Below are 25,656 nucleotides of genomic sequence, written 5' to 3'. Positions count from 1 at the left end.
GAGGCTAGGGTGCCCCTACTTAGGAGAAAGACCATCTCTGTTGGGCTTATTTGGCTTCCTTTTCATCTGCTTTTGTAGTGTCTATTGAAATGCCTGGTTCTCCCCCTGGGTGGAACCCAGGGTCCCCCTACAGCAGTGTCACTGTGGGTTTGTGTGTGTTTATTTTTAGTAATCTCTACACCCAACGTGAGATTCGAACCCACGACCCTGAGATCAAGAGTCGCACACTCCCAACTGCACCAGCCAGGCACCCCATTGTCCCTGTGTTTCTAATGAGGCAGGGTAGGCCCTTTTGTGGACTTCCGCTTGGTGTTTCATCTTGTTCTTATTCTTTTGTTTTGTACTAGTTGGTCTAAAGAAACAATAACTTTCTCTGAAGTAAACTTTATTACTAATACGAAACAAAATTTGCAGAAAAGCTGAGAATTCTGGGTCTGAGGAAGGTGAGGAAACAGGGCGTGGCAGCCCGTTGGGGTCTTGGAAGGTGGAGGAGGGCCAAGGAAGGGCTCTCAAAGGATGGCAGAGGCAGCAGGCAGCACTTCCTGACTCATGAAAAGGTCCAGGTCCAAGTCGGGGTCTTCCAAATCCAGTTTCAGAAATTTATCAACTAATGTCTGGCAACTGAGGGGAGAAAGGACAGCAGGGTTTATGGCAGAATAGAAAGCTGTGTCCCCAGGCAGAAGGGAGAAGCTGTAGCACAGTGAACCGGGAAAATTTAGGGATTTCAGAAACATATCATGGGTCTTTGAAGGGCAAAGAGGCTGTCTGGGTCCCTAAAAGGGGAAGAAGAACTGTAGAACATGCTGGAAAGAACCAGGACACTGGCCATACACTCACTTTTCCATCTGCTTCTCTTTCAGCAACTCTCTGACAGGCTTGATGGGTTTCCCACTGCGGATCAAGTCTGAGACCTAGCAACAGGAAGTGGGGTGAAGTGGGGGAGTTGGGTAAGAGAACCAGAAATAAGGATCAGAAATCCCATAGACCCAGAAACCCAGGCCCCTGAGAGGAGTAGGGACAATGGTAGGGAAGCCTGATGGAGGTGTTTGACCTTTGGATCTCACCTCCTTGCCACGAGTAAGGAGTTGGTCAGGAAGCCCAGCCTGAGCAGCTGTGTGGGAGGCATGGCTGGCCTTGGCAATGCCTTCACACACCTGATAGAAGAAGACAAGGTCGTCCCCATCCTCACAGGTCTCCATGGTCTTAAAAGAGATAGAAGGGGAAGTGAATCATGAATCAGTCTGTGCCCCACCCTGAAACCCCTGGCTGATCCCTGTGGGGAGTGAGAAATGGGAAGGATGCCTCTGTTCTGAGGAGCCTGTTCTGGGTTCTGGTAAATGTTCATCCTAGGGATCCCCAGAGGGCTAGACTGGTGTCCTTACCAAATACTGCAGAAGGGGCCCCTGGGGCAGCAGCTGGAGCTGAACAAGGCTTAGAAAGTTGGTGGCCACAAAGATGTGAGGGCACACGGGTCCAAGTGCCAGCCAGTGTCGGAGGACAGCAGCTAACAGCGCGAGCCCGTCTACCTGCGCACAGGGCAGGCGTGAGGGTACAGAACCACAGGTGCACCCCCTTACACACTCCACCTGCCCTAGCTATCCCCATCTTGTACTTTCCTGCCCACATACCCCCATTCCTCTCCTGGGCACCCCACCCCTCCGTTTTCCCCTCCTTGGTTTCTCTTCATTTTGTCTCCTCACCGTGTTGGTTCCCTTTCCAAATTCGTCAATGAGGACCAGAGACTGCTTGGTGGCATTGTTTACTGCTTTCGCCACCTGCTGGGGACCAAGTGGACAAGGGAGAGATTCAGTAGCATTCAAGGCCTGCAGAACTGACCAGTCTGCCTGTGGGTAAAGCTGCTTCTGTGTGTGTCCGCCCTACTAGACTGCAAGTTCATTAATGGCAAGACTCGGGTTTTGTTCACCCTTTCATTGCCAACAGTGCTTCATGCAAAGCAAAGGTTCAAAGTATTTATTCTCCCAGTCTCTGAACTCGGTGCTCCCTGCCCATAATATAGAAGGCACGCAGCAGAGGGAATGGTTTTCTTGTTCTGATCATTTTTCAAGAACAGAGTTCCTTCCTCATTAACACCCTCCACTGGTCCCACCCCCCCCAACTTTGCTCCCTTTGACCTGGTTGAGGTCAATCATAAAGGTCGAGAGGCCCAGGGAGATGGATTCACAGCTGTGGATTCGGGTGAAGATGGCATCTACAGCCCCAATTTCGGCTTCCTCTGCTGGCACGAAGCTGCCCACGAGGGCCATGAATGTGATCAAGCCAACCTAAATAGGGAGGAGACAGGGTCTTGAGCCTGGTGGTGTGGGCCAGGGTGGGAGTGAGGCAAGGCTGAGAGGTGAATTATAGATCAAGGAGGGGTGGACACAGTTTAAGGAGAGCCCCTCAGCTCTCTTTATTTTTTTTTTTTTTTTAAATATTTTATTTATTTATTTGACAGACAGAGATCACAAGTAGGCAGAGAGGCAGGCAGAGAGAGAGGAGGAAGCAGGCTCCCTGCTGAGCAGAGAGCCCGATGTGGGGCTCGATCCCAGGACTCTGAGATCATGACCCGAGCCGAAGGCAGCGGCTTTAACCCACTGAGCCACCCAGGCGCCCCTCTCAGCTCTCTTTAGAATCAGGAAAGAGGGCGGGAGAGTGGGCAGTGTTCGCGAGTGTGAACAGCAGGGACCTGTTCAGAGTAGGGGAGGATTTCAGGCCACAGAGGGATGTTAGAGCACGGCTCTCTCTCAACTAGAGAGAACATGTGTGCACAATGGCCTTTCCATGACAGGTCAGGTCAGAACACCTGGGAGGAGCTGCAGGGACCTGTGTTTGGGGGCAGGAGGGAGATGGAGACAATGAAGAAGATGCCAGAGGCCCAGTGTGCAGGGACTCTCCTCACCTGTTTGAGGTATATGCTCTTCCCTGAGGAGTTGGGTCCAGTGATGACTTTGACCCTCCCTCTGTCCCCACCACATTCTGCAGAGTTGGGCACGAAGGTTCGGGCACAGAGTTCCATCAGAGGATGTCTGCCGTGGGTAGAAAGTCACCTCACATGTGGCCTCTCAATGCAGACGAATGAAGCCACCAGAAGATGGGGCCTTTGGGCCCCCTGTGTCTATGCCTCCACCCGCTTCTGTTCTCACCTGCCATTCTGGATTCGGACCCCAAGGAGCTGGGGAGAGTAACGGGGCCTTGAGTAGCCATAGTCACGGGCAGCACTGGCTAGAGCCAACAGGACGTCCAGGCGGGAGGCAAGGTCCAAAACCCGGGTCAAGACAGAGGCCCGTGCCAGCACCTGACATTGCAGCTGGTACATCAGCAGAGTCTCCTGGTCTGGGGACAGGGGAGGGAGGAGCTGGGCGTCAGCTCCAGGAGAAAATGAAGAAGAGACAAGCCCCCAGATACCAGATATAGTCTGAGACCTTCCAAGACATTGAGAGGAAAAGGTGCGGAGTCAGAGTGGGAGAGAGAGCAGAAGGAAAGGAGCCTGTAGACTGTCTTCCAAACTGCCCGCTCCCCTCCAGCCTTTTGCTTCTCCTCACCCCGGATGTCACAGTGCAGGTCCCCCAGCAATACGTCCAGCTCCTTGGTTCGAGCGCTACGATAGTGCAGCTTCTCCTCTGACAGGAACTGGGAACAAGGGCTCAAAGCTATGGGCTTTGTCTCCTTGGTCCCCGTCTTCTCTAACACCTTCACCCCACCCTGACTTTTTTATTCTTTTAAAAAAACTTTTATTTAAAAATATAACAGATATGGGGTGCCTGGTGGGTAGCTCAGTGGTTAAGCGTCTGCCTTTGGCTCGGGTATTGGTCCCAGGGTTCCGGGATTGAGCCCCACATCGGGCTTCTCCGTCTCCCACTCCCTCTGCTTGTGTTCCCTCTCTCACTGTGTCTCTGTCAAATAAATAAATAAAATAAATAAAAACATACACGGAAAATTGTATAAAACAAATACATGGCTTAAGGAATTATTATGAGGCAAATACCCTGGTAACCAACCATGTAAGTTACAAAGTAGTTAAAAAACTAAAATTTGGGGCCCCTGAGTGGCTCAGTGGGTTAAGCCTCTCCCTTCAGCTCAGGGCATGATCCTAGGGTCCTCATTTCATAAAAAGGCCCTTAATCCATTTTGAGTTTATTTTTGTACGTGGTGGAAGAAAATGGCCCAGTTTCATTCTGTTGCATGTAGCTGTCCAATTTTCCCAACACCATTCATTAAAGAGGCTGTCTTTTCCCCATTGTGTATTCTTTCCTGCTTTGTCAAAGATTGACAACGGTGTCTTACTTTATTTATCTCAGAGACAGAAGGAGAGAGAGCATGAGCTGGGAAGGGGAGATAGGGAGAGGAGGGGCAGAGATAGAGGGAGAAGCAGACTCCCCACTGAGCAGGGAACCCAACATGGGGCTCAATCCTAGGACCCAGAGATCATGACCTGAGCCAAAGGCAGATGCTTAACCGACTGAGTCACCCAGGTGCCCCAGTAAATAAAATCTTGAAAAAAAAAAAAAATTAACTGACCATATAATCACAGGTTTATTTCTGGGCTTTCTGTTCTGTTCCATTGATCTACATGCCTATTTTTGTGCTAATATCATACAGTTTTGATTATTACAACTTTGTAATGTAACTTTAACTCTGGAATTAGGTTACCTCCGATTTTGTTTTATTTATTTATTTTTTTTCAAGATTGCTTTGGCTATTTAGGGTCTTTTATGTTCCATTCCAATTTTAGGATTATTTGTTTTAGTTTTGTGAAAAATGCTGTTGGTATTCTGATGGGGACTGCATAAAATCTGTAGATCACTTTGGGTAGTATAGGCATTTGAACAATATTTGTTCTTCCAATTCCAGAGCATGGAATGCCTTTCCATTTCTTTTTTTTTTTTTTTTTAAGATTTTATTTATTTGACAGACAGAGATTACAAGTAAGCAGAGAGAGAGGAGGAAGCAGGCTCCCTGCTGAGCAGAGAGCCCGATGTGGGGCTCGATCCCAGGACACTGGGATCATGACCCGAGCTGAAGGCAGAGGCTTTAACCCACTGAGCCACCCAGGCGCCCCTGCCTTTCCATTTCTTTGTGTCACCTTCAATTTCTTTCATCAAGGTTTTATAGTTCTTGGAGGACAGGTCTTTCATCTCTTTTCCACCCTGGCTTTTTTCCTTTTTAATCTCAGAGCTGGGAAGGATCAAAGTAGAACTATAGAAGAGACATTCCATATTGGGCAGTGCTGATAGGGTAAGGTCCTCCCTCAGCTGCTGACTTATTTCTTTTACCTCCCCCTACAGAAGTCAAGGGTCTTACCATGAAGTCCAGTCCTTCAATCTCAAAGTCACTAGCCTCTGCCATGGAAGGTAGGCGGGGAATAGAGAGAAGGAAGCCAATCTGAGGAGAGTAAAGAGATAAAACAGGGAATAAAGTACCAAGCACTCGGATGCCTGGGTGGCTCAGCCAGTTAAGCATCTGCCTTTGGCTCAGGTAGTGATCCCAGGGTCCTGGGATCGAGTCCCATGTCAGGCTCCCTGCTCTGCAAGGAGCCTGCTTCTCTTTGCCTGCCGTTCCCCCTGCTTGGGTTCTTGTGCACTCCCCAACAAATAAAATCTTAAAAAAAAAAAAAATACAGTACCAGGCACCTCCCTGGAGGACAGAAAGTTTCCTGTATTCTGCAGTGCTTCGAACCTCAGGGGCCTAACACTACCACCGGGTGTTCATCATCTTCCAGCTTCTCCAGGAGCTTTCTTACCTAGCAGTCTGTCCTTCATAAGCCTACTATCTCCCATGAAAGATCCCTGGGGGTTACACCCACCCTCTTGCCCTCACCAGAGGGATGTAGATGACACTGCATGATGGAATACGGGAGTCCAGATTCTCTAGCTCCTTCCTGGCGACCTCAGTGAGGAAACTGGGAAGTCCCATCAGCCTTCTTTTTTCTAGGAGGGTGGAAGACATGTGGGTATCAAAAGGAAGGCTCCTGCCCTGTTAGCAACCCATCCCCAGTTGTAGTGGCCGCCTATTGATGATGGCACCCTGTCACTGGGTGGGGCTCGTGTTTCAGGGCTCACAGGCTGCACACCCAACACTCACTCTCATCAATGTCAGGATCTATGTTGGGGAGGACTGTGAAGCGGTTTTCAGCAAGACTGCCCTCAAAGTCCACCTGAGGAGATAAAAAGTCCAATTGTTCATAACCTAGAACTGTCCCCAGTCCTGTTCCTCACCTCTCCTTGGGCCCCTATTCTCCCTGCATTTCCTGCTTTGATATTAACCCTCCAACCATGCCTCTGATGTTCTGCCCACTCCTCTCACCATCCCATTCTTTGGTCATCCAACTGAACTTGATGTCTCCCATTTCCAACACCATCCTCTAATCCCTCCTCTAATCCCTTCAACCCCATCTAATCCCTCCTCTCTCCCCTAGGTCCCCAGGGGCTCTGCCTCATTCTTCCACTCACCACCTTCCCAATGAGGCTAGCAATATGGTGCAGGTCATCAGAGAACTCTTGGGCAATGTCCTGAAAGAGCTGGATGGACTGGGGCAGGGAGCGGCAGGCATCCCTCAGACCGAGGGCACTGTACACAGTCTGCAGCAGAAAGGGACAGAAGGTGGGTTGAGGCGAGGGGACAGGGAAGGACAGAGGAGAAAACACAATAGGACAGACAGAAGATCTCAAAGGCAAAGAAGAAACAATAAATGAGGAAATGGCATCTGTCAAACTCTGCCAGGCACTCCACTCAACACTGAGGCCACAAAGAACTAAAATATGGCCCCTGTCCCAGAGGAGCTCATGGTCTAGTGAGGAAAACAGAAATACACCCAGAAGATTTAAAAATAAAGTGGTAGGTGCTTTAATAGAGGAGAGGATTTCATATTGAGGAAGGAGAAAGAGAAGAGGGGATATGAAAGGCAGAGAATTACATGTACAGAAGGGGCAAGACACACTAAGGTAAGGGAGCAGGAAGAGAAAAAGGGTGAGGGTCAGTAACAATTAATTCCGCAGGGTGAAGGCCAGTGTCCTGAGGTGGCTGCCAAGGTTAGACAGTGTGGACACACTGAGCCTTACTCGATGGCAGAGGACCCAAGTATATGAATCAAAGGTTTATAATCTAGCCATGATGGAAACAAACAAGCACCAAAAACAATGGCTACCCATAAAAAAGATTGATCAAGTTATGAAACGGACTAAAATTATTAAGGAAGTTCAGAGAATAAGACTAATTCGGGCTAACATTATTGGAGATATCTTTACAGAGAAAAGGAAACGAGGGGCCCCCAGGCGCCTGACTCTTGACTGGGCGCCTGACTCTTGATTTCGGCTCAGGTCACTATCTCAGGGTCTTGGGATTGAGTCTGGAGTCAAGTTCCACATAGGCATGGAGCCTGTTGAGATTCTCTCCCTCCCTCTCCCTCTGCCTACTCCCACCTTCCCTGGTCAAGTGTGTGCATATACTCTCTCTCTCTCTCAAAAAAAAAAAAAAAAAAAAAAAAAAAAAAAGCGAACAACCAAACTAGGTCATGAATAAGGCTATTCAAAGGAACGAGGGTGTTCTGGTTGAGAGCATGAGCAGGGCAAACAGCAGTGGGAATAAAAGCTAACACTTTCTGAATGTTTACTAAGTGAAAGGCAATATTCTAAACTCTTCACATATGTTAACTTCATTCATTCCTCAAAATAATCTTAGGAGATAGGGACTAGCATTATCTCCATTTTACAAACAACAAACCTGAAGCACAAAGAAATAACAAAATTTGCTTAAGGTCTCACAGAGAGTAAACAAAAGAGCTGGGATTTGAACCCACATGGCTGGCGTTGAAACACCACTCTATACCAAGAAGAACGTGGGTGGCTTAGTAGGTTGGGTGTCTGCCTTTGGCTCAGGTCATGGTCCCGGGGTCATGGGATTGAGCCCAGCTTTGGGCTCCCTGCTTGGCAGGAGGCCTGCTTCTCCCTCTCCCACTCCCCCTGCTCGTGTTCCCTCTCTGGTTGTGTCTCTGTCAAATAAATAAATAAAATCTTAAAAAAAAAAAAAAAAAGGAGTACCAAATGCATAGCCTGGCCAGGCTGAAGTAGAGGATGAATGTGGAGTAGTGGAAATGCAATATCCAAACAATCACCTATAACTGTCCATGTTTAAAGAAAATTGCTATAGATAATGAGAAGCAGGTTTCACATTGTCAGAGAAGGAAGTTACAAACGAGGAAAGGAGGAATACCCTCTGTGGTATTGACCTGGAATCAGAGGTATAAGTATGAACTTGTGGGTTCTTTAATATATAGATAGATTAAGGAATATAGGTATGAGTTCATAGGTTACCATACATGGATCTATTTCTTTCTTTCTTTTTTTTTTTTAAATATTCATGTTATATGTTTTATTTTCTTCTTTAGAGACAGAGATCACAAGTAGGTGGAGAGGCAGGCAGAGAGAGAGAGGGGAAGCAGGCTCCCCGCCGAGCAGAGAGCCCGATGTGGGGCTTGATCCCATGACCCTGGGATCATGACCCGAGCCGAAGGCAGAGGCTTTAACCCACTGAGCCACCCAGGTGCCCCCATGGATCTATTTCTTAGCTCTGTCTCTGGTGAGACGTGAGATACCCCAGTAGCAATAACCACATCTAGTGTCCAGATCCTGCTTTCTAATACTATTCTCCAAAGAAAGTAAACAGGACTCCTTGGAGAAATGGTTGATTCCAGAGCTGGGGCAAGGAAAATATGAACCTGGAGCATCTTGTAGTTGCAGAAAGTTAGGATATGTTCAGAAATGCACTGGGGGCCGTGTCAGAAGAGCATTATCAGAAGGGCAGTATCTGAATCTGAAAAGTCAATCTGAAGGCCAAATGGGCAGATTAAAAGTCAATCTGAAAAGAACTCTCAAGGCTCTAAACTAGAAAAAATTAAGCAAAAATAAACAATAGCATTGAATTATAAATAATAAAATAAAATATGAGATAACTGGACTATGGTTATGTAACATGTTAACATTTTTTTAATAATATATTAACATTAAGGGAAGCTGAGTGAAAGAAAGGTATATGAGAACACCCTGTGCAATTTTTGCAGCTTTTCTTTACGTCTTAAATTTTTTTTAAAGATTTTATTTATTTGACAGACAGATATCACAAGTAGGCAGAGAGGCAGGCAGGGGGGGTGGGGGGGTGGGGGAAGCAGGCTCCTTGCTGAGCAGAGAGCCCAATGTGGGGCTCAATCCCAGGACCCTGAGATCATGACCTGAGCCAAAGGCAGAGGCTTAACCCACTGAGCCACCCAGGTGCCCCTTAAATTATTTCTTAAAAAAGAAATTAAAACAAAACAACAGAAGGATAAATCTTAAAAATTTTATAATAATCTTTTTTTTAAAGATTTTATTTATTTATTTGCCAGAGAGCAAGCGTGGGAGAGAGAGAATACAAGCAGGGAGAGCAGGCAGAGGGTGAAGCAGGCTCCCTGATGAGTAAGGGGCCCAATGCGGGACTCGATCCCAGGACCCTGGGATCATGACCTGAGCTGAAGGCAAACACTTAACTGACTGAGCCAAATCTTAAAAAATTTTTAAAGAAAATATTATTAGGTGGAAACGAAGAGAAAGAAACTAAAATTCGTTGCCTATACCTTGTTTGGATTACATTTTGGAGCTGTGTTAATGTTTTACATAATTATAAAGGTAAATTAAATATTAAAAACTAATTCCTAAAAATCAAAAATAGAATGAAACATATGAACATGAATATATATTTAGGTAGTGATATAACCACACAGACAGGAACTATTCCAAGTTACTAAAACACAGTAATATGACTGTATCCTTAGTAGGGACAGAAAGAACTTCCCTTCTTCCCCCACCAAAAAAATCTTAAATTATTTTCAGCAATAATATCGTTGGTAGTAGTGCTGGTATTGCTATACTAAGACTGTTGTGGGTGTAATGTCAGAAAAAGCAAATGAGTGATATTCTGATCTTATCATTCTTACTGTTACTGAGAACCACAATTTCCACTATGGAAGAAGGAGTGTTGAAGAGGATTAGTACAGGAATATACAAGGTAAGAACCCTGTGCTTCTGAATTTAAATTGCTGGCATCGGTACCAATTTATTATGTATTTTACTTTTTAAAAATTCCTAGATACGTCTGCAGAAAAGCCTTTAAAGCAAAAAGCAAACCATGCTGTGCATCCTCTAGGATTCAGACTGTGATACAGAAATGACATTTTTCATTAAAAGGAACTGGTGCTCTTTGGAGAAATGTCTGATTTGGATCAGAACCAAGAGATGTAGGGGAGCCTGGCTGGCTCAGTCAGCACAGCATGCAACTCTTGATATCAAGATTGTGAGTTCAAGCTCGCTTAGGGTACAGAGATTACTTAAAATAAATTAAAAAAAAAAAAAAAAAGAACCAGGAGATGTAAATGATATATATGGTACATCTTGTCAAACCAGAGAGCAGGAGGGAAGCTATCAAGTGGGGACACCTACTGGGGTCATGTTTAAAGGACTCAGAAGACAACATGAAGAGGCTCCCATTGGCCAACAGATGGAACAATCTGAACATGCAGAAAGATTAAAAATGCAATGGACTGAAACACGTGTGTAAATCTGAGCTCATGATGATACTAAAACAAAAACCACACTGGCTACAGTGGGGGATGGAGGGTGTTAGGGAACTAGTACTTTCCTATATGCTGAGAGCTGGTAAACAAAGGCAGGGGAGAAAATCAAGCAGTTTCTATTATATTAAATGTACCACTGAGTAACCAAAAAGCAGATGAGAGGAAATTTCTCTTTACAGAAACATTCAGACTAATAAATGGAGAAAGAAGACAGAGTAACATTATTTTGTAATCCCTAAGGAATTAAAGGACTTCATTATGAAATATCAAAGCCACTAATGTCACAAAAGGAGAGACAGACATATCAGGCATTATATTCCTCTGCTTATAAAACAATATTAAAGGGGCGCCTGGGTGGCTCAGAGGGTTAAGCCTCTGCCTTTGGCTCAGGTCATGATCTCGGGGTCCTGGGATCACCCCACATCTGGCTCTCTGCTCAGCGGGGAGCCTGCTTCTCCCTCTCTCTCTGCCTGCCTCTCTGCCTACTTGTGATCTCTGTCAAATAAGTAAATAAAATCTTTAAAAAAAAAATTATAGGGGCACCTGGGTGGCTCAGTGGGTTAAAGCCTCTGCCTTCGGCTCAGGTCATGATCCCAGGGTCTTGGGATCAAGCCCCACATCAGGCTCTCTGCTCTCTGCTCTCTCCTCTCTCTCTGCCTACTTGTGATCTCTGTCTGTCAAATAAATAAAATCTTTTTAAAAATTCTAGAACAGAGTAAAACATGCCAAAAACACGTACAGAATGTAATCTGCGAAATCCGGGTTAAGGAAAACTACTGGGCAAACAATCCAACTTCTTCACCAAATAACTTGCAAGGGGAAAAAGAGAGCTAAATATTGAGATAGAGATGGAGGGAGAACAGTGAAATGAAAAAGGAACCTAAAAGGTGACAAAAGACATCATCCCATTATATATGTTGAATGTATTTGCATCCTAATTAAACAAAATGTATTTTTTTAAAATCATGGCATTTAAGAGAGGATTAGAAATGTGTACATCAAGGGTGCCTGGATGGCTCGGTGGGTTAAAGCCTCTGCCTTCGGCCCAGGTCATAATCCCAAGGTCCTGGGATCGAGCCCCACATCAGGCTCTCTGCTCAGTGGGGAGCCTGCTTCCTCCTCTCTCTGTCTGCTTGTGATCTCTGTCTGTCAAATAAATAAGTAAAATCTTTTTTTTTTTTAAAGATTTTTTTTTTTTAAGATTTTATTTATTTGAGAGAGAGAGACAGTGAGAGAGAGCATGAGCGAGGAGGTCAGAGGGAGAAGCAGACTCCCCATGGAGCTGGGAGCCCGATGCGGGACTCGATCCCGGGACTCCGGGATCATGACCTGAGCCTAAGGCAGTCGTCCAGCCAACTGAGCCACCCAGGTGTCCCTAAATAAGTAAAATCTTTAAAAAAATGTGTACATCAGATAATTGATAATATTCAAGAATTATGCTAATTGTTAGCAAGATCATGGTATTGCTTGTTTTTTTTTTTAAACATTTATTTATTTATTTATTTGACAGACAGAGATCACAAGTAGGCAGAGAGAGAAAGAGGAGGAAGCAGGCTCCCCACTGAGCAGAGACCCTGATGTGGGGCTCTATCATAGGACCTTGGAATCACGACCTGAGCCAAAGGCAGATGCTTTAACCCACTGATCCACCCAGGTGCTCCTTGTTATTCTTTATTTTTTTTTAATATTTTATTTATTTACTTGTCAGAGACAGAGAATGGCAGGCAGAGAGAGAAGCAGACTCCCCACTGAGCAGGGAACCTGATGTGAGACTCGATACCAGGACCCTGGGATTATGACCTGAGCCGAAGGCAGAGGCTTTAAACCACTGAGCCACCCAGGCGCCCCTTGTTATTCCTTCTCAAAGTAATTTTCTTTTAGTAATCATACTGAAATAGTTATGGGTGAAATGATATAATGGCTGGGAATTGCTTCAAACTAATCCAGGAAGGAGAAAGGGGGAGAAGATATACATCAAACAAGATTGGTTATGAGTCTAGGTGTTAAAACTGCATGGTAGGTACATGGGGGTCATTATATTATTCTAATTTTTTTTGTTAGTTTCCACAATACAAAGTTGTTGTTGTTAAAGTGTTGGGATAAAGTTAGATGGGTGAGCAGAGTGCAGAGGATCTGGATTGCTTGCTGAGAGGCTTAACCTAGACCTCTAAGCTTCTAGAAGGGAGGCCTTACCTTGTACAGAACCTGCCAGTCGCTGGCCTTGGTGTGGGACAGCTTCATGCGTTTCAGAATCAGCTACAGTCAGACAATGGGACGACTGTTTTACTTCTCCCACTTTAGTGCCCCCCAAGAAGCCCAATGTCCACTACTGACCTTCAAGCTCCTTCCCCACCTCTCTGCCCCCACCCTGGGCTCACAGGTACATTCTTGATATGACTCAGCAACCGATGCAGCATTTGAGCTATGTCCAGATTCTGAGGTAGGAGGAAAAACTGAATGACATCCAGCCGAGAATTTAGCTCTCCCAGGTCCTGAGTTGGACGTGTGAACCACAGCCTAGAAGTGAGGGATAAAGTAGGGGAGACCAGAAATTACATCTGTTGTCATCACTGTCTTTTTTTTTTTTTTTTTAAGATTTTATTTATTTGTGGGACGCCTGGGTGGCTCGGGTCATGATCTCAGGGCCCGGGGATCAAGCCCCACATTGGGCTCTCTGCTCAGCAGTGAGCCTGCTTCCCTTCTCCCCACCACCCCCCACCTCTGCCTGCCTCTCTGCCTACTTATGATCTCTCTCAAATAAATAAAAATCGTAAAAAAAAAAAAAAAGAAATCTATAAAATTAGCTTTAGAAAAAAGATTTTAGGGGTGCCTGGGTGGCTCAGTGGGTTAAGCTGCTGCCTTCAGCTCAGGTCATGATCTCAGGGTCCTGGGATCGAGCCCAGCATTGGGCTCTCTGCTCAGCAGGGAGCCTGCTTCCTCCTCTCTCTGCCTGCTTGTGATCTCTCTTTGTCAAATAAATAGATAAAATCTTAAAAAAAAAAAAAAAGATTTTATTTATTTGAGAGAGAGTAAGCTTAGAAGGAGGGAGGGTCAGTGGGGGAATCAGACTCCTCGCTGAGCGGGAAGTCCAATGTGGGGCTCGATCCTGGACTCCAGGATATGACCTCAGCTGAAGCCAGACACCTAACCAACCTACTGAGCCACATAGCCCCCAATCACTTGTCTTGGTCTCAATTTGTGAGAGTGTGTGTTTGGAGGGCCCTGGGGATCGTGGTGATATGTATCTGTACTGGCAAGCCCAGTGTCCTATCTATGCGGGTATGTTTACACATATCTACTAAAAATCTCTGCATGTGAGCACGACTCTGTTTATCCTGGTTTTGATGGATGTGACCATGTGTCATTCCATGTGGATAGCGATGGCGCTTGTCAATATTTAGAGGGAAAGCAGCGTATTGAGGTATTTGTGTGCCAACGCTCCAGCTTTCTCTGCGGCTGAGTAGGAGAAGATGAGTCAGCATGAGTTTATCTGCATTTGGCTGTGAAAAGTACCTCTGGGTGTAATGGCACAGACGTTAGTCTTTTCCTGTTCTTCTGTAAAAGTATATAGCCATTCCATGCAGAATGGTAAGTCCTCAATTCATGATAATGGTCATCTCTGCAGAGAAAAAAGGACTGGGGAAGGACACTTTACAAGGCTTCAGTAAATTGTCTTTTTTAAAGACTTGTAAAAATTAGTATTTATTTATTTATTTATTTGAGAGAGAAAGCATGAACATGGGGAGGGCCAGAAGGACATGCAGACTCCCTGCCGAGTGGGGAGTCTGATGCAGGGCCTCCATCCCAGGACCCTGAGATGATGACCTGAGCTGAAATCAGACGCTGAACTTACTGAGCCACCCAGCTCCCCCCCCCCCTTTTTTAGTAAGCTCTATGCCCAATGTGGGGCTTGAACTCATGACCCCAAGATCAAGTCACATGCTCTACCGACTGAGCCAGCCAGGCACCCCTTTAATAACTCTGCCTTATTCTTAATTTTGCTGGTGTAAACACAGAGGTGTATAACATCATCATCATTATCATTACTTCTACCCTTTGTGTGCCTGAGGTATCTTCTAAGAAATTAAATTAGTATACAGTAATAAATGTCTCATCTGGTTTGTCTAATTCTGGGTGTCCTTGTCTTTTTTTTTTTTTTTTTTTTTTTTTTTAAAGATTTTATTTATTTGACAGAGAGAGATCACAAGCAGGCAGAGAGGCAGGCAGAGAGAGAGGAGGAAGCAGGCTCCCTGCTGAGCAGAGAGCCCGACGCGGGCCTCGATCCCAGGACCCTGAGATCATGACCCGAGCCGAAGGCAGCGGCTCAACCCACTGAGCCACCCAGGCGCCCTGATGGCTATGAAGAGTGTGAGATTCTGCAAGGACATGTGAGCCATGAATTCTTTTCTGCATTACAGTAGGCCATTAGGCATGCTATTTTATATAAGAAACCTGTGGAGACACTGGGGCCTGGGGATATGCATCTCATACCATAGTCGAGGGCCAGTTACCCTGGGTTAGGATATCCCACGTTAGAGTGAAGCGGAAGGCTGAGTGGGATTCAAGGGTGGGTTTTAGGCACCTCTGCTCCTTAGCCACAGACAGCTCTACTTGCAGCAGTGTAGGCCAGACTGAACACCTGTCCCCAGCCTGGAGAGCTTTGCCAAGCCTCCTGTCTTATAAAATCCTGAGGTTTTTCTAACTTATGTACTGCCTAGTGCCAGCAGAAATCTTAGACAAGCTAAACCTTCTAAATTTTACAGCTGAGAAAATGAAGCCTTTAGAGAATAAGCCTTTAAACTGAGGCATCTGGGTCAGAGGTTCGGGTGTTGGGCCAGCTGGCCTGGGGGCGTTCCCCAGATACTTATCCAAAGTTACTGTCCTTTTAAGTATAGTTGGGTCTTGAACTCAGGTGTGCAGACGGCTAGAACCGTGCTCTTCAGAGCATACCATGACATTCTGTCACCTTCCTGGTGCCCCATCCAGCTGGGCCAATTGGATCCTTAGTTCATAATTCAGGTTATGATTCCATGTCCTACTGGAACCTTCCTGGGGGATGTGCACTCCTTCCCAACTTAAACTCTGTTCTCTTCTCCCCTAAGAACGCCTTCCTTCTCATCCCTGGCTGAGGAGAGAGATCTGCACCTGCAGAATGTGGGGATAATTAAATCATCCCAATTACCTGGAGATGACCTCAGGGATTATCCTAAATTAACCTCCAAAAGACACACAATGCAGGGCAGATGAGGTGGGGAAAGAATTGTGCACCTGTGGGCTAGCAAAGTTTTCAGCTCTGAGTCTGCAGAGAAGATGTGACCAGCAGGCTTGCATCTGGGTACCATGCTCACTCACTGGGTCTACCACATCCAAGGCCATGTGCCAGGGACTGAGGCCACAGGCAGGACCCCTGTATGGAGCTTGCAGTTATGAGAGCGAGCAGGTTCACTGACCACTAACTCCAAGCTGATGTGACAGTGCAACCAGGAAACATAAACAGGCACTAAGTAACGGGAAGATGGGTGCCAGTCTCCCTACAGGTGCCTGTGAAAGTTTCACGGAAAAGGTGACAGTGGGCTGGCACCTTGAGGAGGATGTAAGATTCTGACAGGGGAAGAACACGGGAGAGACTTTCTGGAAGGAACTGCATAAACACAGGCTTGGTTATTTCCATGATGGAAAGTGGCCCAAAGGATTGGAATATAGGGTGGATCCAGGGAGAAAGGATTTAGGCAGGGCTCAGAAGATAATTATGGAGGGCGCCTGGGGGGCTCAGTGGGTTAAAACCTCTGCGTTCATCTCAGGTCATGATCCCAGAGTCCTGGGATGGAGCCCCACATCTCTGCTCAACGGGGAGCCTGCTTCCTTCTCTCTCTGCCTGCCTCTCTGCCTACTGTGATCTCTATCAAATAAACCAATAAAATCTTTAAAAAAAAAAAAAAAAGATAATCATGGAAATTCAAGTTGATGTAAGTGGGAGGGGCTTTGAACACCACACTGCTGAGGATGCTGATCTTCACCCTGGCCAGGAATGGGGAAGTCTCCTGAGGTTTCTGTTATTCTGTTTCTACTTAAGGTTTAAAAAAGTGGAGTGACATGCTCAGATATCTATTTTGGAATGACAAGTATTTTGGAATGAAGGACAGATTAGAGAAAGAAGAGATTAGAGGCAGAGAGACCAATTTGAAGGTGACTGCGATGCTCCAGGTTAGAAAACATTATAGCTGGAATTAAAGCAGTGGGAAGAGGAAGGGAGATGGCTGAGAAAGACATCTCAGGGTAGAATCAATAGGCCTTAGTGAATAATTGAATATGAAGGGTGAAGGCAAAGCATCAATCCAAGGTTCAGCACTTGAGCAGTATTGCCAGCAATGCCATTAGCTAGAAAAAAAAAGGATTCAGGAAGAGGAACAGGTCCAATGGGCATCAGTTTAGATGTTCTGAGTTTGAACTGCCTGTGGGAATTGCAAACGGGGATGATGTGAGGTGCACATCCCACATATGGAAGTTGGAACCAGAGACACAATTTTGAAAGTCATCAGAAAATAGTTTAAATTTGAAGTATGGTTTCTATAATTAAAGATAGCACCATGTTGGATGCGTGGCTGGCTCAGTCAGAAAAGCACGTGAATTTTGATCTTGGGATAGTGAGCTGGAGCCCCACATTGGGGGGTATCTTGTACTTAAAATTAAAAAAAATCTTTTAGGGGCAACTGGGTGGCTCATTTGGTTGAGAATCTGACTTTGGCTCAGGTCATCTCAGGGTCTTCGGATAGAGGCCTGCCTCAAGTTCCCTGTTCAGCAGAGAGTCTGCTTGTCCTTCTCCCTCTGCTCCTTCTCTCTCTCAAATGAATAAAATCTTTTTAAAAAAATCTTTTAAAAATAAATAAATAAATAAATAAATAAATAAATAAATAAAGCCCAGGGTGCCTGGGTAGCTCAGTGGGTTAAGCGTCTGCCTTCAGCTCAGGTCATGATCCCAGGGTCCTGGGATCGAGTCCCACATCAGGTTCCCTGCTTGGTGAGGAGTGGACTTCTCCCTCTCCCTCTGCCTGCCACTCCCCCTGCTTGTGTTCCCATTCTCTGTCTAATGAATAAATAAAATCTTTTTTTTTTTAAATTTTACTTATTTGACAGAGAGAGGTCACAAGTAGGCAGAGCAGCAAACAGAGATAGAGTGGGAAGCAGGCTCCCCGCTGAGCAGAGAAGCCGATGCAGGGCTCGAATCCAGGACCTTGAGATCAGGACCTGAGCCAAAGGCAGAGGCTCAACCCACTGAGCCACCCAGGTGCCCCAATAAATAAAATACTTTAAAAAAATAAATAAATAAAACCCTACCATATGAGGTAGAAACTTCTAGTTATTAAGAAAAAAGAAAATGTGCAGCCTAAGAAATGTAGTTAATAATATTGTAACAACTTGACATGGTGACAGATGGTTGCTAGATTTATCGTGGTGATCACTTCATAATGTATATAAACATTGAATCACTATGTTGTATACCTGAAACTAACATAATATGGTATGTCAACTACACTTCAATAAAAAAAAGATATTACCATGTGTGGATTAGTGTTTTGTGACTGTGTTTCTGCTGCTTGTGTGTGCGCAAGTCTGTATCATCAATAGGCATATATGTATTTGTGCTGACATCAAATGAAGATAACACGAGCTACCCCATGGGGTTGGTATAAGGATTAAATGCATTTAGCCAGCATTTGGAAAAGGGCAGTTGCTTTTATTACCACCAGATGGAGGGGTGTGTGTGAGTGGAGGACTGCAGGCCTAAGCATGTGGCATGTCTGTGAGACTCACCTGAGCAGCTTCTCTCCCCACTTACAACGGCATCTGTTGAGGATTCCTGTGAGGAGGAGCAGGAGCCAGAAGTAAGCTTGTTATAAGGCAGAGGCAGGGAAAGGAATGTTGCAGATGTGTCTAAACCAAGGCATTCGGGCCAGAGGTTTGGGCAGGCTGGCCTGGGGGCGTTCCCCCAGATACAGGACACAAAGGCAGCTAAAGCCAGTGCGCCTGGCCGCAAGTCTGAGCCAGGATTACTTTACATGGGCTTAGGGGAGGGAGGGGCACTCCCAGGACCAATCAGTCAGAAAAATACAGAGTTGTTGTAGTTGGAATCACCAAGGGCCCAACGCATATGTAAACATTAAACACAATCCACCGAGATATGCACAGTGAAACCATGTAGATATTTGGGGCGATGTCCCCACTACACCCTAAAGCCAGAGATATCTGATAAAGACTCAATGCCAATAAAACACAGGTAGTTATGCAGTTATGTAACTCTCTCTACACTGGGCCTCCCCAAGTCCCTGGGCAGGTGCTCAACTAGCAGAAACAGTCATACAAGCCCAAGGAATGAACATGGAATTGGTAAAGACAGAGATGACAGGCTAATGACACTGGGCAACTGTGGGCGAGGGGAGATGCCCAAGCTCAGGGAAGGTACAAAGATGCTAAGAGAGCTGGATGGGAGTGGAAGAGACATCTGGCAGTGGGAGTGGAGTGGTGAGAGAGGGGCTAGGACACGTGTTTGGAGGCAGCGGCTTTTCTGGCAGGCTTTTGCAGTGAGGGATAAGGGAAGGGGCATACTTACCAAAGAGGCTGAGCCCCTCTTTCAGTCCACTGGCCACTTTGTACACTGAGGGATGGGACTCACTCTTAAATATCTGCAGAACACTGTCGGGGAGAAATGGAGGAGTTTGAGGTAACTTGGGTTTTTAAAAGGAACTAGGAAAATGGAATGGAGGTTGGGAACATGTTCCTGAGGACAAGGGTTGCTGTGAGGTTTGTCCTGCCCTCCTCTCTGCCTCAGTTTGTCTCTTTAGGATAAGTGACTCAGGAAGGCAGGATATCTATTTAACACCTTTGTGCCTTTCTTCCTTTCTCCTCGCCCTCTCTTCCCTTTCCCTCAAAGAGACAGACCTTAATAACCCCAGGACTAAAGAAACTGGAGCCTCATTAGGATTATTATGGCATTAAACTTAATCCTTTTCCCTCCCTGGAGATGACAACCTGCCTCCATCTCCTTACCTGTATGTGTCTTGATCTATGCTTACCAGATGGGTCCTGAGGACAGAAAACAAGCAAAAGTGAAGGTGGCTGGGGTAGGGGCAGTGTGAGTTCCTTGCTAGGTTCCACCCTTCTCAGTCTTCTCCCCAGAGCTTTACATCCCCTTCAGGGGCCCCTGTATGTCCTAGAGCACTTTACCAGATAGGGCACTGCCCACTTCCTGCATCCCCCACCCATCTTACTATTCAGGCCTCCCAATCCCACCTAACTTTGCTTGAGGTTAGGGTGAATCACGTACAACACAAATTTCTTAAAGCCCAGGATGGGGACGCTGACATTATAGTCTTCCAGTTCAATCCCAATCCTTCTTCGACCCAGAAACTTGAGCAAGCCTCCAAGGGCCCGAACCTGGAAGGGGATCAGGAATGGAGCTGAGGTCAATCCCAATGTCCTTGAGATTGAACACCACCAGGGAAAACTATTATTTTCCAGCGCTGGACTAGTATCTCCCAGGACTCAAAACCAGAAATGGGGTGCTTGTCCCTTTCTCCAGCCTGCTACATCCCAGCCCCTGCATCCCAGGACCCTTCTCACCGTGAGGACGCAATCAAAGGGAATAATAGAGGAGAGGAAGAGGATTTTCTCAGTGGCAGTCGTGGAGTCTGGAATGAAGGCGTAGTTTCCAGAAAGGAGGCGCTGTTTACTTATCTCCAGACCTATTTTGGGGGAGGTATGAGAAAGTTCACATAGCCCAATTTTTCACCCCATTTTAAAAATGAGACAATACTCTCTGACAAATAAACAAATAAAATCTTTTAAAAAAAATTAATAAAAGAATGAGACAACAGAAGCAAGAGAGATGATGTGACTTGCCAAGCTGCCACAGGCACTTAATGGAGAGCTGAAACAAGAACCAAATCTTCCCTATTTCTCTCTTTATTTTACATTTAACATAAAGATCTTTGGCTACGGGCACAACCTGACAAAGATAAGTGACTCAGGAAGATATCTATTTGGAATCTGGAGTCAAAAAGATCATCTTAATAGAGGAATGAATAACACTAATGTTAACACTTAACATCTAATTAGGATAGAACATTCACTATCCTTTTTGCAATCCTGGGAAGGTTATTGTTATGGAAGTGTCTTATGGATCATCAGCCTTTCTTTTTCTTTTTTCCTAGGGACAAATGCCTTTGTCCTAAAGGCGAAATTTTCAACAATCAAATCTATCCACAAAGTGTCACCACTCCTTCTTCTCAGGGAAGGCCCTCAACCCTAGACATGTCTATATGGAAGTTTCACAAGGTTTCAGGTTATTAAAGGGTAGGGAGCAGGAGAGATCTTGAGGACACTGGTTATGGGACTTAGAGAACACAAAGGGTTAGGATGAGATAAAGCTGAGGAGAGACTTGGGATAATGGGGCTGGAGTAAGAAGAAAGGGTAGGGAAACTGGGATTGCAGGCTGGACTGAGCAAAGGAAGTACCAAAATCCACACTTGGCAAAAATACGATTTCAGGTCTCTTCGGCTCTCTGTGCTCCTGGGAGGCTGTGGGGGAAGCAAAGAAAGGGCCATTAGTCTGGACATCTCAGTCCCCTGCTTCTGTCCAACCTTCCCTCTCTCCCGATTCTGGCCTCCTGGCTGTAGCTCCAAGACCCTTTAGTCTCCTGGAATATTTCATAGTTTAGTCCTTCCCCATTTTCACTTTTCCCTTACCCAGTCCTTACCAAGCTTCCCTAGAAACCGAGTCATATTCTCATCCTGTTTGGCACTTGTAACAATAGACCGGGGATTGATTTCATCCAATACTTAGAAGAAGAATGGAGACCAAATAAGTTAAAGGATCTTTACCCTCTATCTCCCTTTACCCCTCCAGGAAACCCTCCAAAAAACAAACAAAAAAACCCTCATTTCCTCCCTCAAAAAGTAAGGAGTGCTCTGTGCTCTGCACATTGGAAGCATAGGTACGAGTCAAGCATGAAGTTTTGGAAAAGAGTAGTTAGACTGTCAAGGTGGTACCAGGGAAGAGGAGGGCATTGGAGGTTGACACGAGACTATAAACCTCTGAAGGACAAACATGACTGATTTGCCCAGGACTATATGTCCAGCACCTGATACACTGTAAACACCTAATAAATGTCCCTTGAATAATGAAATGAATTCCTATAAACAACAGAGAGAGCCTCTAGGAGTCAATAAAATAGATTGAGTCAGGTGAGGATATATGAGTGAAATACACATCCTGTTCCAGAATAGAGGAACCCATGGTTCTGCCCCCACCTCTCTGGAGAAGCCTGAGACTCTCCTGATCCGGAGCATCTGGCATGAAGTGGATGGTGGAGTCACTAGTGTCATAATAGGCAATGCCCAAGTGTCCTGAAGCCCACAGGACACACAGATGGGTCTGTCCCGGGAGGAAGAAAGGAAACATATTTGAACTGCTGGGTTATGCAGGGTTATGCCATGTCTTGCTTAACTATAATCATTTTATCAAACCCCTGAGAGAGTCATCATCATCGTGGTTCATTAAGGTGAAGCAGCAGAGGCATGCGACTAGCTAGCTCTTCCCAGCCCATTTATTCTAACATCCCGAGGGGCCAACCAAAGCCCGGCTCTCTGGACCCAAAAGCCTGCTCCCAAGGCCACACCAAAGACCTCGGCCAGCTCCTGCTCGTTCTCTTCCTCCGCCTCTGTCTCCCCACGGCCTGGCACGGGGGCCGGGCTGGGAAAGCCGGCCGAGGCTGCCCCGGGCCCCGGGCTCTGCGGCGTCCTGCCTGGGATGACTCCGACGGAGGCCATGGCCTTGGAGGTTCTGCGGGTGCAGAAAATGAAGGCAGTTCAGGAGCGAGGTTTCACCTCGAGGAGCCTGGGGTAGGGGGTGTGCAGAAACGCAAACCCACCCAGGACTTCTGGGAGGCGGCTGAGGTGCAGGGCGGCGAGGGCCGAGGAGAGCTGCGGTAACATTTTGTTTTTGTCTTTAACATCTGTGGGACATTTTTTTAAAAAAAATGTTTTATTTATCAATTTGACAGAGCGATCACAAGTAGGCAGAGAGGCAGGCAAGAAGCAGGCTCCCCGCCCAACAGAGAGCCCGATGCGGGGCTCGATCCCAGGACCCAAGCCGAAGGCAGAGGCCTAACCCACTGAGCCACCCAGGCGCCCCATCTGTGGGACACTTTGACAGGCGACTTCTCAGGTACGTCACTAAAGTCCAGACTATGCAAAACTTCACTCGCCCCACCCCCATTTCGGTCACGCGGAGGTTGTACTTTGGCTGGAGGGCCCTGTGGGAGGGGGTATGTATCTTTCCTCTCTCCGCCATTACCAGTTATACTCCCACGATCGCACCCTTAACCTCTTGAGTTTCCCACCCCAGCCGTGTGCAACTCGCGGCGTTTTCCCGCGTTTTCCGTCACCTGGGTTGCTGCGTGCCCGAAGCCGCTTCCCTAGCAGCCCTGCGCCCGCTGGAGAGTCTTACTGGCGTGAGGACTAGGTGCGCGCGCACACACCCCGCCCTTCCTAGCGGCTGTTGGTCGGAGAGATCCGGATCCTGCCTGGAGATCCAACGGAGCGCGAGAGAGGAGAGAATGGCGGTGGTTGGGACGGCTGGACACTGATTGGCCTATTATGCGAATGGGGGCGGTGCCAGAACGTTCAAACTTCCCGCCCGTGGGGTTGCTTGGCCTTCGAGCCTCTGGCCTTCCCAGTTTCTAGGCTTTGATTGACGCGAAGTAGAGCCTGTGAGAAAGTCGGAAGGGGAGCTCGAGTAAGAACCTGGGGAACTGGTCTAGGGGTGTTGAGGGGGGAGCTGACTAAAGGGGCAGACGCGAGTTGCATTTTTTTTCTGGAGAGTGGAGATAAGCAACATTAATTAAGCCTATGCCAACAACTCTAAATTAATATTTGTACCCACGAGGGATACCTGGGCGGCTCAGTTGGTTAAGCGTCTGCCCGCGGCTCAAGTCAGGATCCCAGGGTGGGATTGAGTCCCCATCCATCGCTCAGCAAGAAGCCTGCTTCTCCTTCTTCTCCCTCTTCTGCTACCCCTGGCTTGTGCTCTCTCTCTCTGACAAATAAATAAAATCTTTAAAAAATAAATTTGTACCAAGTTCATATTTGTGAAAACTTAGGACAGTTCCTGGAAAACTAGTAAGAGCTACTAAGATTTCAAATAAGTAGAAATAAGTGAGACTCCTATTTTAGTCCTCCTTTGCCTATTTCCTTGATGCAGGGTATGACCACCCCCAGGAGGGCAATACTGTGCCAGACTTAAATTCTGGTCTCCCCAGAGGAGTGTAGAAGTGTTCAAATTACACCAAACTCCGGTGGAGAGTAGACCTGAGAACACCTACACCCCCTATAGCCCTCTGCAGGTGCACACACCCACACCCCTAAAGACAGAGGGGTGTCATTCACTCACCCAGCAACTATTTAGTGCCTACTCTGGACCAGGTGGCAGACTCAAAGTACTGAACATTAATTATGGGCTTCATGAAGCTTACCTTCTAATGTGTGTGAGAAGAGAAGCAAGGAGATTATGAGGGGGACAGAAATAAATATATACTTTTTAAAAATAGATCCCTTGGGACGCCTGGGTGCCTCAGTCCATTAAGAGTCTGCTTTCAAAAAAAAAAAAAAAAAAAAAAGAGTCTGCTTTCAGCTCAGATCATGATTTCAGGATCCTGGGACCAAGCCCCACATCAGGTTCCTTGCTCAGCGGGGAGCCTGCTTTCCCCTCAGCCTGCTGCTCCCCGCCTTGCGCCCTCTCTCTCTGACAAACAAATAAATATGATCTTTTTATAAAAAAAAATAAGTTAAATGAAAAATAAAATAAAATAATATCCCTTAAAATGCATCTTCCTCTCCAGCTTTGTCCTAGGTACCCTGAGATGGGGAGATCCCATCCAGGAGGTGAGAGAAAATGGTGGGTTAACCGGCTTCTACCACGAAAAGACTAGAAAATCCCCTCCAGCAAGGAAGGTAGGGGAGGGAGTTAAGGACTAGGTTAATGGTTACCCCTGGCAAATTGTTGAGCAATGGAGCTATGGAAACCTGGAAGAGACGTCACAACTCTAAGGCGTGTCAGGGAGCAACACACCTTCCAATCTGGGGTGAAAAGAGATTAGAGACTGGTTTACCAAGCCAAGGAAGGCAAGGGAGTGAAATAAAAAACCACCCTTTGAAGGAAAGGTTAGATACTGAGTTAGGAGAAAAGCCGGGGTAAGGAGGTGAGACGAGGGAAATGTCTCTGATAGAGGATTTGGGGGCGCAGCCCAGGGGGCACTGCTGGATAGTACCAGGAGAGGGCAGCATTACCTGTCATCTGGGAAATTAAGGAGAAATACCTTGTGGGTAGCCATGCCAGCCACCCAAAGTCAATATTGATGATCAAACCAGCTCTAGCCATAAAGCCATAGGACAGAAAAAGGCAGGAAAGAAGCTGCCAAAACCTGTTTGAGCTCAGGCCCGGCCCTATTTGCCTGAGGCATCTCCCACAAGGGAGATCTTTGTGGGGCAGATTCTCTGATAGACATTGATCGGCTGGAACAGAAGAGGGTCCTGAGTAGGGGTGTTTTGACCTCCTTCCTCATGTGGAAGGGATTTGTGTGCAGAATCTGAGGATCACCCATGGAGGAGATCCTCCCCCCCAACACACACACTCATGAAATCATCCTACAACCTTACAGGATCTTAGAATTCAAGGAAGCAAACACTGAATATATCTTCTCACTGGGGAGGAGAGAGATAGGCCTTCCCCCAGGGAGGCGAAAACCCACAGAAGAGGAAGCAGAAGAGGAAACCACTAACTGCTGGTTTCCAGCAGCACGACTCTCACTCCACCCCAGTCCTCCTCAAAGTCTCCTTTTCTTTCAGTGTCAAGTCCTGTTTTGCTTCTCTACGTCCTTACACTTCCACTGTGTTTTTCTGTAACTGTGGGTCTGTTAGACAACAGGTGGTGAGAAAGAAAGAGAAGATATGGTAGGGTAGGAGAGAGATTCAAGATACGGAGGCCGGAATGTGTCCAGTTT

The 25,656-nt window shown here is 46.5% G+C and overlaps 1 protein-coding gene across 17 annotated transcripts; it reads right to left on the bottom strand.

Annotated features, from left to right (window-relative positions):
- Positions 1-374: 374 nt before the first annotated feature.
- Positions 375-24,176, bottom strand: MSH5 (mutS homolog 5). Of its 17 annotated transcripts, XM_059399868.1 has the most exons (27): positions 24,130-24,176; positions 23,044-23,365; positions 22,528-22,611; positions 22,276-22,439; positions 21,908-22,031; positions 21,355-21,435; positions 21,113-21,175; positions 20,219-20,340; positions 19,923-20,032; positions 19,646-19,681; positions 19,209-19,291; positions 18,413-18,458; positions 12,979-13,117; positions 12,794-12,856; positions 6,450-6,578; positions 6,082-6,154; positions 5,818-5,927; positions 5,302-5,382; positions 3,543-3,630; positions 3,144-3,333; positions 2,900-3,026; positions 2,133-2,282; positions 1,701-1,778; positions 1,383-1,526; positions 1,065-1,202; positions 838-911; positions 375-621 (listed from the first exon to the last, which is right to left on the bottom strand). In XM_059399868.1, the coding sequence occupies exons 3-27, from the start codon at positions 22,589-22,591 to the stop codon at positions 510-512; spliced, it is 2,589 nt and encodes an 862-aa protein (XP_059255851.1). In that variant the 5' UTR covers positions 22,592-22,611; positions 23,044-23,365; positions 24,130-24,176; the 3' UTR covers positions 375-509. The 17 variants fall into 17 exon arrangements, with proteins under 17 accessions (XP_059255851.1, XP_059255852.1, XP_059255853.1 ...); XM_059399869.1 differs by lacking the exon at positions 24,130-24,176 and having other exon boundaries at positions 23,106-23,678; XM_059399870.1 differs by lacking the exon at positions 24,130-24,176 and having other exon boundaries at positions 1,701-1,775; positions 23,044-23,677.
- Between the last annotated feature and the right edge of the window lie 1,480 nt (positions 24,177-25,656).

Source organism: Mustela nigripes, chromosome 5 (assembly GCF_022355385.1).
Source record: "Mustela nigripes isolate SB6536 chromosome 5, MUSNIG.SB6536, whole genome shotgun sequence".
NCBI classification, from domain to species: Eukaryota; Metazoa; Chordata; class Mammalia; order Carnivora; family Mustelidae; genus Mustela; species Mustela nigripes.
This window is presented reverse-complemented; position numbering and strand designations above follow the sequence as displayed.

Coding starts and splice junctions, on each gene's coding strand:
- MSH5 (XM_059399868.1), bottom strand. CDS start 22,591: ATGTTACCGCAGCTCTCCTCGGCCCTCGCCGCCCTGCACCTCAGCCGC. Junction 1,779..2,132: donor TTATGATTGACCTCAACCAG/GTCAAAGGGAGC, acceptor CTTGGTCCCCAG/CAGGTGGCGAAAGCAGTAAA. Junction 622..837: donor AAAGAGAAGCAGATGGAAAA/GTGAGTGTATGG, acceptor TTCTCCCCTCAG/TTGCCAGACATTAGTTGATA.